Source organism: Patagioenas fasciata, chromosome Z, assembly GCF_037038585.1.
Source record: "Patagioenas fasciata isolate bPatFas1 chromosome Z, bPatFas1.hap1, whole genome shotgun sequence".
Taxonomy (NCBI): Eukaryota; Metazoa; Chordata; class Aves; order Columbiformes; family Columbidae; genus Patagioenas; species Patagioenas fasciata.
In genome coordinates, this window is record NC_092560.1 from 64837980 (window position 1) to 64852807 (window position 14828).

Consider the following 14828-nt stretch of genomic DNA (forward strand, 5'->3'; position numbering starts at 1 on the left):
CTCTCGCACTTCCGCCCTCGCACTTCCGCCCCGCTGCCGCTCCCGCCCCTGCCGCTCCCGGCAGCCATGCCGCTGTCCGCGCAGCCCGCCAGCAGCGCCGAGCCCTACGTGCTGGCCGCCAGCCTGGACAACGCCCGGCACCTCTCCAGCCTCCTCCGGGCCGTGCACTTCCAGGACCACGCCACCTGCTTCGCCACCGCCAACGGCCTCCGGGTGACGGTGGAGGACGCCAAGTGCATCCAGGCCAACGCCTTCATCCAGGTGCGGCCCGGCGGGCGGGCGGCCCCTCCCCGGGTCAGCGGCGGGGACGGGCTCGTACCTGACGGAGACCCCCGTTACGTGGTGCGGGGGATGTTCAGCAGGTTTACCCGCGGAGAAGGGCGACTGCGGAAATCACGGCGCTGAGGTGCGGGGAGCGCTGGGACGGGGCTGTGGCCACTCAGCGGTGCCCCTGCCTGTGAAAGGCCGAGCTCGGCTTGTTCTCTCGGCTGCCAATAAACATGTAAAACTGCTTTTTCAGAAGCAGCTCGGATCACCCAGCTTCATTTCAGGGCTATACTGTTCCTGCAGTTACCACAAAGCAGCTTGTGCCCTGTGGCAAACGGGGCAGCTTGGGGCAGTTTACCCGCGTCAGACGAGTCAAAGACATCAGCCCGTGTCTCACTGGTGAACTCGCCGTTCATAGAATGTCCTGAGTTGGAAGGGACCCACAAGGATCATTGAGTTCAAATCCTGTCCCTGCACAGGACAACCCCACAGTTCACACCATGTGTCTGAGGACGTTCTCCAGTCTCTCCTTGAACACTGTCAGGCTTGGGGCTGTGACACCTCCCTGGGGAGCCTGTTCCAGTGCTCCAGCACCCTCTGGGGGAAGAACCTTTTCCCAATGTCCAACCTAAACCTCCCCTGGCACATCTTCCTGACATTCCCTCGAGTTCTGTCTTTGGTCACTAAAGAGAAGAGATCAGCACCTGCCCCTCCTCCTCCCCTTGTGAGGAAGCTGTAGCCACGCTGAACAAACCAAGTCACTTTAGCTGCTCCCTATATACCTTCCTCTCCAAACCCTTCACCAATTTCATAGCCCTCTTCTGAACACTCTCCAGTAGCTTTGTATCGTTTTTATCCTGTGGCACCCAGAACTGCACACAGTAGTTCTGCTCTTACATGTTTCACAGTGTTTATTCATGCTTCAAGTGAAGAAAGGAAATAACTACTGTTTCTGGAGGAGGGTGGCTCCAGAAATAGGCAGCTTTAGGCTTTAATATTGATAGCACATTTTTATGCTATAAGGGACTAGTGTTTAGATTTTTGTGCTTACACTATGCTACTTTGTTTCCGCTGTGACCTGATTTTATTTTACTAGTTTTGAGGACGAATACCCATTTTCCTTTAATTGATATAGTGTTACCTGTAGAAATCACTTTGTATGGCACTGATCTCTGAAAGTGAAAGCACTGAATTTAAGGAAATAAGTGTAAATTGTAAAATAGTTGCAGAAATTCCCCCCTCCTAATCTTTTTTCCTTTTTCTTGTAGGCAGAAATTTTTCAGGAATATACTGTTCAGGAGGAATCGGTGACATTCCGTATCAATTTGTCTGTACTTCTAGACTGCTTGACCATTTTTGGAACCAGTTCTTTGCCAGGTATGGCGCACGTTTACCTTGATAGCGTATGTGTGTCTCATTGCTGCGGTTTAACCCAAGCTAGCAATCACAACCACAATAGTTGCTCACTCAGTCTGTGCACCCCTGTGCCCCAAACAGAGGAGAGAATCGAAAGGGAAGGGAGAAACTCATAGATGGACATAAACACAGTTTAATGTAATAACAACTTAATACTAATATACCACTACTACTACACATATATGTATGTACAAAATGGGAAATAGCATGTAAAATAAAATATACTTAATGCAATTCTTCAGCAACTGTCTGGACCAAGCAGCCAGTCCTGGGAAGAGAGAGAGCACTCTAGTCACAAACAGCCAGTCCTGGGGGAAGAGGGAAAAAGGCAGAGAGGCCCAGAGGCCTCTGCAGAACAGCAGGATGGTGAAAAGCTGAACTAAAAGAAACTCCCAAACAGAACACCACCAAAAATGGAGCAGAACTAGAACTGGTCTCCATCCCCCTAATCAGAAAACCTGTCTATCCTTAAATACAAAGCATGTTGCTAATAGCGTGGAATATTCTTATTGACCAGTCTGGATGTCAGTCAAGCTCTGCCCCATCCATACTCCCCTTACTAGCTGCCTCACACCTGTGGGCAGAGCGCTCAGAAAGACTGGCTCCCAAACACCAACTGAGATAACAGTAAGTTCTTACGTTCTCTTTATTCCTGCTCAAATACACTGGAAAGTTACTTGAAGAAAAACTCTGTCCCAAGATGTTATCCCTTGTTCTCAAATGAAATCCAAACAACACTGCTAGCTACGAAAAAGAAAAGTTTCTAACTGCATGAAAAAAATTAACTTGCTTTCAGTCAAACCAGCACGCACGTGTAATCACATGGTGAAACCTGTACGTGAGATTAGTAGTGAGATTTCCAGTCTTGGCAAAACTTCTGACTTCCTCACCTGAAGCCTCTCTGAGCATGGCAGCTCTCACTGTTGAGCAGGATCCATCCTCTTTACTTAAGCTGGTACTTCAATAACAGTGGATCAAGAGAAGAAAGCTGCTGATGGATGTGAGCCTGGCCAGTGTGCCAGGGGCTGCTGCAGCAGGAGAGGCCAAAAAGAGACTGATTCAGTCTGGAAGATCGAGTAAAAGTATATACCTGTGTGATGCTACTGGAGTAACTGAGAAACAGAGGAGTCTTCCTGCCTAAGTAGCATTTCCTGGGTCTGTGTAAGGCCCAGAAGAACCACTTGTTTTGGAAGGCAACCCTTTTGTGCCCTAAAGTCCAATGAACAGCCCCAGCTCTTACCCTTGCTCTGGTTTGGGGCTGAAGATTTCAGTTTCTGTAAATTTGATAAGAAAATGTGTCAGCTAATTTGTTCAGGCACCTCTGTCAGGTCGTGTGATACGCTGAGGCTGGAGTTGTGATGCTGAGTCCAGCACTGTACCCCAGGACTGATACATGCCGTGACTGCCTTTCCTGTGGATCTCTTTTCAATCCAGGGCTCACATCATCCGCATCAGAAGAATTCTAATTATTCCCAAGTGCCCTTTGCTTAGGGCGAAAACCTGGGCATGGCTGGCAGAATAGTTCTTCTGGGAACTTCCAATCAGAGTGGTCGGTATGAATGTAGAGAGCACCAAGTTTCCCTTTACCAGGGATGGTGCTTCACACTGTCACGTGCATCAGGGCACAGCTGCATGTACCCTCAGCATCAGGCTGAAACACTGCTGCTGGGGCAGCCTCTTATCAGAGCTGTCACTTTGAGCTGAAAAAGCACAAAAGCTGTCAGTACATCTCAAGGCCACAGGGGAACCACATTGAGCTTACAAGGGACTCGGGCTGACTAATTACTGTGAACTGTAGCAGAAATCAGCACACTGAGAGATAGACATAGCTTGGAATTTGTCTTGCTCACAAAAAATGTTTTATCAGCTCAGTGATAAATGTGATCTTTTTCCGAATACATCTGTGGCTTGTGCAACCCTGGAACATCCAGCTGTTATACCTCAGTAACATTAACGAGAGATTGTGAATATTAGGATATGTTCTGGTGCAGATTTACTGGGCTTGAAAATGTCTGCAGGGCTTCCAGGTAGCACGATCAGTTTGCTGTGCTGCTGCTCCGAGCACACATGTGGCATGTTCTGTTCCTTCACTTCTTCAGGCCGCACCTGCATCTTTTTTGTGAGTGCTATCTGCAGCTTGCAGATAAGGTACTGAGGAATGATACTTACCTAAGGTCCCATAAGAAGCCTGTGGTTGGATGAGGTGGCACTTCAGGTGTTGTAAGAGCACTTGAGATCTTACTTATCAAGTGTGTAAATTACAAAAATCAAGCAGACTGTATTATTGATCCTGTTTGTAGTCTTTTCAGTGGCAGAGGTATGTGGGAAGCTGATTTCACACTTATGTGTACAGACATTAAATTACGTTAATCCATTTGCTTAAATAAAAAAAAAAAGAAACCAAGTCTCAGCGCATTTTATCCCCCCCCCCTCCTTTTTTTGTGTCATAATTGCTCAAAAAATACTTTGTCAAGCAAAGCTAACTACAAGGTAGAATGACTGTATGGGTGCAATGGGATGCACTGTGTGCTCAGGTGGAGTACAGTGATACCATGACAGTTTTTTTGGGCAGTTCTACCATTGCAGTTGTGTGTGTTGAAATCCACATTCCTCTGCTGTTTATGCTGTGACTATGACCTAAAGACCTAAATCAACTGTACTAAACAGCACTCTGATTTTGGAAAACCAAACATGCAGGTTATGATTACTCAGCAAAAGGAGGATGTGACCATAATGCAAGCTAAGATGTCTTAACTTCAGTTTGTGTTGCACAAATAACAAGAGCTGTAAAGAAGGACAGTGTGAGCCAGAGAGAGCCTCATGACCCTGGAGGGTTTTCCAGTTCCACCAAACTATTCGTAGCCTATTCTTCTCCATTGTCACAGATAATCTGACCTGTTTGGTACGTAACATGAGTTGGGTTTGAACTGGTGTCTGCATACAAATAGATTCATTTTGCTGCATCACTATCAGCACTTCCTAGGGTGTCCAGGAGGCTACACTAAGAATGTTACATTTGTGTACTGGAGTCTGGACCAAACCTGCTAAATCAAATTGATCTGTGCCGAATATGCCATTAAAATGTGGATTTTTCTAAAGTAGTCAGATGTGCTAGCTAGCTCTCTGAAGAATGTATATTCCATTCTCTTTTTCAGGAACATCAACAGCCCTTAGGATGTGTTATCGTGGCTATGGTTATCCCTTGATGCTGCTGTTGGAAGAAGGAGGAGTAGTGACAGTGTGCAAAATTAACACTCAAGAGCCTGATGAGTTGTTAGACTTTGACTTCTGCAGTACAAAGGTTGTTAATAAAATTATCCTGCAGTCAGAGGGGTTACGAGAAGCATTTGCTGAACTGGATATGACCAGTGAAGTTCTGCAGATTACAATGTCTCCAGATAAACCCTACTTCAGGTACTGGAAACTCTGCTTTCAGCTCGAATGTTCATACTTGGCCTCCGTCGGTAAGGACTGGAAGTTTTCAGGGTGAAGAAGCTTGAGCTTTTTTAGAATAGTGCTTTATTTCAAGAAGAACTGTACTGTATATAGCAAATCACAAACTGTAAGCTAATTAATATAGCAATTAATATCTTGAACAACCTGGGACATGTGACACTGAAGTGGACAGATTAGCATTTAATTAAATAAAGCAAACCAGTGTTTTGTGAAACAGCCATTGAGATAAAGGTGACTGATTCTGATGAGATTTTAGAGAGCTGTGAGCAAGTGTTTTGAGATGATGCCTTTTGTCTTCCAGGTTATCCACTTTTGGAAATGCAGGAAGTGCACATCTGGACTACCCTAGGGACTCTGACTTGATGGAAGCATTCCACTGTAACCAGACTCAGACAAACAGGTTAGGAAGTCTGTGATCAGTGCCCTCTGTGGCAGGTGATGCATTCTTTTTGGAAAGTTAAAAAAACTGGTTTTGCAGTACTGTAACATTTCTTTCACTGGTATGAAGAAAAAAATTACGTTGCATCTGATAAAAGTCTGTGTCTGTGATCAAACAGTAAATGATAACAATATCTGTCCAATGTTATTACCATTAAGAGATCAAGTTAGCACCTTGCTAATTGTTTATTTAGTTATTCTGTGGCTCCTCTCTGTGTGGTATATTTTTTTTAAATTACTTTTCTTTTTTCCTCCCCTGCAGATACAAGATTTCTTTGCTTAAACCATCTACGAAGGCACTGGCTTTGTCTTGTAAAGTGTCCATTCGAACAGATGCTCAGGGATTTCTTTCACTGCAGTATATGATTAGGAATGAAGATGGACAGATCTGTTTTGTGGAATACTACTGTTGCCCTGATGAGGATATTACTGAAGCTGAACTGTAGATGTATGTTTTGCCATCTGTATTATATTTATGGATATATATCAAATACTATATTTTTTTATAAAACTGAATGAAAACTCGAAAGATTCATAGACTTCATATTGCCTTTTTTTTAAACTCTGAAATTAGAAATATGAAGACTTCCTTTTTATTCCCTTGCAAACATTTAGCTTTGACTCAAAGCACTGAAGATGAAAGAGCTAAAAGGGGAGCCGACCTATCGCCACTGATTACAGCACAAATGTTAAATTGGTATCCATGTAATACATTGCTTCTTTTTACAGTGTCCTCCAAGAATTTGTGTGCTTTTGTTGTGTGGTTTTGTTTTGGTTTTTTGTGTTTGTGGCTGTGTGGGGTTTCTTTGTCTTTGGCTTGGTCTAAGCAGTTACACAAAGGAAAATCTGAATACTAGCTGTATGTTAGCCAGTTGACTTTCAATGACTTAAAAATAAAACCAAATTTGTCTTGAAAGAGGATGACATTTTCAAACTGATTTCTAAGTAGCAGCAGGTGGTTTCTTTCTGGCAAATGCTGACATGTTTTGCTGGTGAAGCCACTAGGCTCCTCCCCATCTTGATTAATTCTTAATATAACCCAATTCCTTGGAATTTCATCTGATACCGATTTACTCTTTTTTCTGCAGTACTGGTGTTGAATTGATAAGTTAAGATGAAAGGCAAGATTTATTCATTACTAATAACTGTTCTGGCAGTGTTATTGTTTTGTCTCTAGTAATTTAGTATGCGTCCATAAGAATGCTGCTGCTGAAATGTTTCTGTGCTCATGTACTCATTCCCACCCTGCCATTCTCTCGTAATTCTGTTAAGAACCATAAGAAGAGAGGCAATTTTCATATATTTGTGAAATTCACTTACCTTCTCAGTAGCCTTTTCCAGCAACAGGAGTAACTCCTAAACTGAAGTGAAGGAATGTCTACCTGTGTTCCACGGAGTGGTGTGTTCTTATCAATCACTGCTAACCACGGGCCTAACCTTGTACTCACTGAGAAGGGAGTTTGGTTTCTGGAGAGTTTTCTGCAGTGGCCAGCTTTGTAAAGCAGCAAAGTAGGCTGTGCTTAGGTCGAAAGTTGCACTTCTTTCACACTATTGCCTTTCACACTATTGCAAACAACCTGCAAACCTCCACCAAACCAGCTGGGCATTGAACCAGAGACTGTAAATCACACTGCTAGAGGCTGAAACCTTCCTGCCTTCTGCCGTGGGGAGCGATCCAAGAGTCAGGGATTTGCAGGGAGTTTCTGCGGCTTTAGGCTATGGTCAAATTTTGTTGTTTGGCCAGAGATGAAGTCCTGCTTTGCATGTGTGGAAAACTGTATGCTTGTGTGTTACCAACCTTTGGGTTTATTTTGAGCCTGAAATGCTTTTGTTGACCGGTTTTTACCTCTTGCTTATGTCAGCAAGACTGTACTTTCAGAGTACACAGTGTCAACAGTTCACTTTTTTGTTGTTTTCTGTGCAGATCATCCATTTATTGCAATAAATTTTACATTTGAAAACCAATTACAAATCTTTGAACTACAGGACTGATAAACATACTTAACAATATTCTGAATTACTTTTATTTACCAGATTAATTTAATGTTCAGTATAGGTAAATTTCCTTTACTGTCTCAATTTCTTCGGTGATAAAAAAATACGGCCTCATTGGGAAATATTAATATTATCCCTGGCTGCTAAGTGTTAAGAATTATTTACGTAGGTCTCTGGATGGCAGGATAAAAATGAAATAGAGCACATGACTTTCTTAGTGTGATTTATTTTAGAGTATTGAAGTTCCTTGTATTGCATTTAAGGACATTACTGTGGCTTAACATTTTTACTTTTACATGATTGCCTACTGATGTACTATATTACTTCTTAAAATAGTATTTGTCGTGGTTGAGACGGACAAACAACATGGACCAAGTTCTTCCAGGATAAAAGTAGTAGATGCCATTTATTGCCACAAGTGCATTTTTATACAGTTTTACCAATTCATGTGTCTCTTCACTATTGGTTGCAAGTTACAGCAGTAACATCTCATTGGCTAATTTTGCTATCATCAGTGTTACTCTTCTACTCCCTTCTCTCTCACAGGTACATCCTTAACATCTCCGGATACTCCTTTACTCCCATCTTTCTCATGGGTAGGCCTTCATATCTTCAAGGCTAATTTCTGTTCCCATGCCCTCCATCAGGGAATCCACGGACCCACCGTAGTCCCCCACAATTCCCCCTTTTTGTTTTTGTGCTAAAAAAAGTTGCCTTCATTGTCCACTGCAGGGCCCTTTGCAGCAGAGAAATCATGCATGGCAACATTAGTAACACAACCACAACAATCATCAAAACAGTCAGTCCCATTTTCACTGCTGATAGCAACCATCCTAAAAACCTCCAACCACTAGGCAATGCTAATAACAAAAAGTCTATCGTGGCTCTACTCTGCCATGTGGCATGTCTTACAGAATCTACATCTAACAAAAGTCCACTTAAAGCCTTAGAAGTTCTGTTAGTTTGCTTAACTAACCAGCATCCTAATTTTTCTAAAGTATTTAAAGCTTTAGCTGTGCCAACACCAGATACATGAGGTTCTAAAACCCTTAACCCTGATCCCCAAAAGTCTACATTATCATCACATTTTGATTCATATACATGCAAAACGTATTTTTCTCATCTTACTCTTCTGCGATCTATTGTCATAGATACATTGGGTGTTAAGAAAGTTAATAGTCCTAAAATACACAGTCCTCCAACAGCATTAGAAGGAATTCCTGGTCAGGCTCTATCTCCACAGATCAAGAATACACCATACAGGAGGTTTTTGGGGTCACTGTCCCACATTATCAATGACACCTCTTGGATTCCTCTGCGAGGTGTTACACCATCGAGTTTCATTTCTATAGTCACCAAGGGTAGCAGTAACATTTTGCAGTTTATCCATTCATGTTCTTGTATATTGTTCTGACACTTTTCACAAACCAGGTTGATACAAGTGTCCATGGGCGTAGATGCCAGCAATTCCAGTTCCTGTGGTTCAATATCTGCTTCCAGGAGGCAATTAATCCAAAGTGCCATGTTGGTATTATTACAGCTCATTGCAATGCCTCTGCACCGACCAGTATTTTGAAACAGTCGTGTGATGCTGCTGTAGTTATCAAGGGGGATGCCAACCAGACATGTGTGGAACAGGTTTTCCGGAGATGCCATAGCTAGGCATGTAGAGTCCTTGCCAGTCATGTTGGCTAAAGTAATCCACGTTAGTCTTTGTCTGTGCAGGCGTCCAAAGCGCAGCAGCTGCAGCAATCATTGTCAGGAAGATAACACAGATTTCACGTTTCACGCTGGCAACCATTGTGGCCCTTGATCTGTAAGGACACAAGCATAGCCTCTCCCCCAGGTTATCAATTGATGTGGCCTTTTCCATTGGCCATTAACTAGTGATTTGACCACAACTAATGTAGGTTCTTTCTGATTTAGCATGTTTTTGGGTCATACTTGCAAAGTGTTTCATCACACGTCCAGCTCAGCATGAAAACAAATCAGTTTGAACTCCACGCCAAACCAGCCTGGCTGCACTCCACACCCAAATCAGTACCAGTCTGACCCAGAGAAGCACTGAGCGCTCTGACTCCCAAAAGCTGACCAGTGTGAAAAGACTGACTTCAGCAAGGAGGGAAAATGATGAGCTCTTTCCTCAGATGTGCCAAAACCTAGGAAACAAGACAGAAGCAAAAAGAAACAACACCAACAACCCCTGATTCAAAGCCGAGAAGCAACACAGTGCCACAACAAGGATGGGTGACAATACTCCAGGGAAAATAAAAGACAGAGCGGGGTGAGTAAAGCCCCTCTTTCTCCGCTTAGCAGCTGGAAAACAGGTTTTTCTTTTTTTTTTTTTCTTTTTCCTGCAGTTCAGCTGTACCAAGGCCACGCAGCTGGCGTAATCGCTGGTATGAAGTAGGAGGCTCTGGCAAACTCCTCGCAGCTCAACACAGGCCTGGGATATTTTGCTTTTTTGTTTTCCCATTTCATTCCAACCACAATACACTTCATATGCAATTCCAAGTAGCTCAGCAATAGTTACATTCCTCAGCCCCATTTACCTTTTACAAGTTACAGATGTCAAAAACCAGCATATTAAACATCAATCCATTATTCCATTTTCTTACACCCAAGTCAGTTCATATTCTAGCAACTTTTAAATACAGCTTCATACAATACCAAAGTCACATCCATCATAGCATTTAAGTGTTGGGTTTTTTTGTTTTTGTTTTTGGTTTTTTTTTTAATGCAGAGCAGAGTTTAACAATTCAAAGTATTTTCTGGTCTCAAAATTACTAGATAACAATAGAAGCGATCACTCTAATGCGGAAGGATGCATCCTAAGGGGGAGCAAGGTGGAATTTTAGCAGTGGAACCGGTTCCCATTTTGTAATTATCTCCCCAAACAAAATTATTTTGGTACCAAATATAAATATGCAAATTAAAATACTGAGCTCAGATATGAAAACCAAATACCAAGTTCAAATATGCAGATAGATCAGAGTTACACTTATTCAAGACAATATCTCAATATTTTGCATTGCACCTTTGAACCACTTACTGCTCAGCCAGGTAGTAGTGCTGCTGGGTCTCCCGGACAAAACAGGTCAGTGCGCGCTGGAGCCCCATCGGCATCTGCCCCCCCCACCGCAGGAGCAAGCTGGACCGGGCAAGGCTTTTATCAGTGTCCCATCTGGGGTGCTACAACTGTTATCCCAAAAACAGGGTTCTTTAATTGGGGTGCATACACAAGAGCCAAATTCAGTACATAGTGATGAAACACAGCCCATCACAGAGTTGTGCAAGTCTGAGTGCCGGAATAAAGCTAGCATGCTAGAAAGAAAAATAACAGCTACTACACACAAAATTTTACCATCACATTCAGGCAGTAAAGAACTAAATTACTCATGATCTTCTGTATTATCACAAAACGCACATTTTGAGTCTCATTCTCATTATTTAACAGTCTGTGAAATCACTGGACCACACAACAAAGGCCTACTAAAACTGCAACATGCTTAAACAGATACCCACAAAGAAAACAGGTTAATGAAGAAAGCATCTTGCAGACTTCAGCAAGTTTACTGTGACCTGTGTGTTATCAGTTAACTCTCTCTCAGCTTGTTGAAGTTCAAACTGTTCCAGCTGTAAAACTGTCTGAAATGATTCAATGATCTCTTGTAGAGTTGTATTTTTGTCCTGCTCTTCTCACTTTAGAAACAAGAAAGAGTTATACTTCAAGGTTCCATTCTCCGGACACTTTTCCCAATCATCAAACTTACACAGCAGCCACCATTAATTACAATATTTCACAAGATCTTCCTTCCTCATATTTACAAGTGCTTTCCTATGTTCTAAAACACCTCCCAATACCGATTTCTTATGAACACGACTGAAAACAGTCATTCCTGACCCCATCTCGTAAGTAGAAACTACGAGAAGAGGGAGGGAGGGAGGTGGGGAAAGCACAGGGCTGCTTGCAGCGCAAGTGGGAAAAGTGGGGAGAAGGTTTTACGGTGCACTTATACCACAAAGTTCTAACAATGACCAGTAAAACAGTTAACTCACATTCCTGACAAGCTGCTTGATTTTCAGAGAGTCAATACACAGAAACACATAATATGTACTGTAAAACTCGCGGATAACATGTTGATAGTGAACATTAGCACTCTCTACTGTGAATTTCAACACCAGTGCTTCCTTAGCTTCTAGGTTTTCAACCTGCTTATTGATGGCCTCTTGAAGATGGTCAATAAAATTGCAATGAATTCTCATTGGGACTCTGATTAATAGTTGCAAATGATTTGGTTGCTTTGTCGGTTTCAGGCACCTTTATCATAGCTTGATATGCGAGGTCTCTTGACTGCCTCAGGATTTCAGGAATTTATCGTGCCTGTAATTGTGGTATGTCAATTAGTGTCTCTTGCAAGAGTTGGGGGGTAAATCCCAACTTTTTGGTAAGTTTGGTTTATGCTCTGAAACTCTACCCCCCCCCTCAGGAATTTGCTCTGCAGCAGTGTGGGAGGGGGGCGGGGGCAGGCTGGGGGGACCCAAATTTATAGAAATTACATTATTTGGCTCAGTCTGGCTCACCACGGGAGGATCCTCCCCACCTAAATCTCCAGGCAAGGGGGGATAGGAAAAAAAAATGTCCACTTTTTCCTTCTGCAACCGACAGCGGCGGGACAGAAGGCGGAACTGTGATCAGTGGCGGTGACGCAGACGATGGAACCACGACTGATGATGGTGGAGCAGACGTTTGAGCCGTGATTGATGACAGCGGAGCAATCGGTTGAACGCACTGCTCTGACTGGTGCTCCGGGGGCCCCTCCCGAGATCGCATACAACCCAACGCTGTTTTTTCATGTGAGTCTTTCATAGCTTTTATCTGATCTTGGGGCCACGCATACATACGCTCCTCCTCTATTCCTTTTAACTTTCCAAGAAAGTGTCGCGGATCCTTATCCATATCAGATAATATGGACTTGGGCAGTGTTGACGAACCTTTAGTAACAGGAGGGGTCGGAGTAGTACTTAATCTCGCCTTTTCCTCTGAATCTGGCCCAGGAGAGCCAGGAAGACCATCCCTCCCCGCTGTCTCTGCATGTTCCCGTTGCTCTTTTAATCCTCTCAAAGTCGCTAGCAAAAAGTGACATGTTGTTAACAGTTCAGTTGTTTCTTTGCATCTTTCACTAGTACTTTGCCCCATAGTAACACAGTCCTTCCTTCGTAAAGTCAGTTCCAGAGGGCTAATACCCTGCTTCTTCAGAAGCAACTTTCATGTAGATAATATAATACCCTCTTCTTTAGATAAGTTCCACCCCCTCCTGTTCCCGGTAGCTCACCTACTCCTTAGCGAGGTGTCTTTTCAACGATCCGGATCTTCGGCAGCTCTTCTCGGCTGCTCTACCAGCTGTACCAGGCTCCGTCTCCACAGCTCTCCTTCGGCTGTCACAGCTCCACGCTGTCCCCTTCTTCATGCGAGATCCTCTTCAGGCAGGATCACGTTGGGGTCACCATATGTCGTGGTTGAGACGGACAAACGACATGGACCAAGTTCTTCCAGGATGAAAGTAGTAGATGCCATTTATTGCCACAAGTGCATTTTTATACAGTTTTACCCATTCATGTGTCTCTTCGCTATTGGTTACGAGTTACAGCAGTAACATCTCATTGGCTACTTTTGCTATCATCAGTGTTACTCTTCTACTCCCATCTCTCTCACGGGCACATCCTTAACATCTCCGGATACTCCTTTGCTCCCATCTTTCTCATGGGTAGGCCTTAATATCTTCAAGGCTAATTTCTGTTCCCTTGCCCTCCATCAGGGAATCCACGGACCCACCGTAGTCCCCCACAAGTATTATAACAATTTTGTCTATAATCTACCAACAGTGATCATGGAAATAGAATCTGAAGAAGTTAGAACACCACAGAATACCAGAGGGTGACTGTTGCATTTCATTAAAAAAATATACATCGAAAACATAGAAAACAAACTTCTAGATGTTCCTACTCATTGCAGGGGGTTGGGTCAGATGACCTTCAAAGGTCCCTTCCAACCCAGACTGTTCTGCGATTCTATGATAAATAATAGCTGTTACAGACGTGCAGAATTTGTGCAAGGCTTACGTCTGTACCTCACTGGACCAGGTCAGAGCCTGAACTCACAAAGGCATGAGGTGTTTGTGCACCTCGTGCCTTTGTGGATATGGTTCCGAGTGAACAAAAGTGCAAGGTCTGGGCTACAGACTCCTTGCAGTAAGGCAAGGACTGGATTTAGTGTCCACCTATGATGGAATCTATTACATCTCTGCCTTCAAACACAGTAAAATAAAAAGAATACATTGGAGAATGACTTAAAGGCCACTGTGTACCTGTTTGACTTGGTAAGTTGCTTTAATTCTGCAAACCATTGTTGAATTAATCTCTTACTGCAATTTGTGTTGGTGTCCAGAACTCAGGTGACAGTACCTTCAGTACGTTTTATCTCTTCTACTTGACACCTCATTTCTCTTGCAGACAATGGGAAACCTACAGTAGAAGAAACACGTAGTTCATGTGTTTTTCTTTAGTAGTATCACAGAATGGACTTGTCATGATTCAGATTTTGCCCCCCTGCTTTCTTATAAAATAGTATGTATAAGTACTCAGAATTACTGGTGGTGTAAACTAAAATCAATCATGGAGGTGGGAACTGGGACCAGCGTATTCCACCAAAGTTCAGTATATAGTTGTTGTAGGTGCTGCCTGGCTGCTTTGGTTTATTGCCTTTGGGGCTCTGGCCAACACAGATCCAGAGGCCACAAAACTGACAGAAGACTTTTCCTCCAATTATTTTGATTTGTGCTTTTCAGAGTGAGAACTGACCTCAAGTTTCCAAGAAGGCACCTGGAAACCACTACTGATAGGGCTAGTGCCCCATCGGTCTGCTTAGATACTGGAAGCCAAAATAATTACATTGGCTCCCAGTCCTGGCAATTTTTGTGCAGCAAAACACTGATGATGGCAGTGCCAGTATCATCACTTACCTCCCAACATGTTCGGAAGTTCTGTGTCTCTGGCTTTCACGTGCTGAGGCTCATCCACAAACATGTGAGTCTGTAAAGACTGTTGAGCACAGTATTCCCCAACAGGAACTGAGTTCTATACCTGTTTCAAAATTAGTCATCGGAAAGAATCAGCTGTTTAACATCTAATTACGTATGGATTTATAAGGAAATGTATTCTTGTATTCTTAGAAGGGTCTTCAGTGAGGTCAGTGG

The 14828-nt window shown here is 43.3% G+C and overlaps 1 protein-coding gene across 1 annotated transcript; it reads left to right on the top strand.

Annotated features, from left to right (window-relative positions):
• The first annotated feature begins 26 nt into the window (after window positions 1-26).
• RAD1 (RAD1 checkpoint DNA exonuclease) lies at window positions 27-6498 on the top strand. The gene is made up of 5 exons (XM_065861446.2): window positions 27-261; window positions 1536-1644; window positions 4839-5097; window positions 5441-5539; window positions 5840-6498. Exons 1-5 carry the CDS (start codon window positions 67-69, stop codon window positions 6021-6023), a joined length of 846 nt encoding a protein of 281 aa, XP_065717518.1. The 5' UTR covers window positions 27-66; the 3' UTR covers window positions 6024-6498.
• Window positions 6499-14828: the final 8330 nt, after the last annotated feature.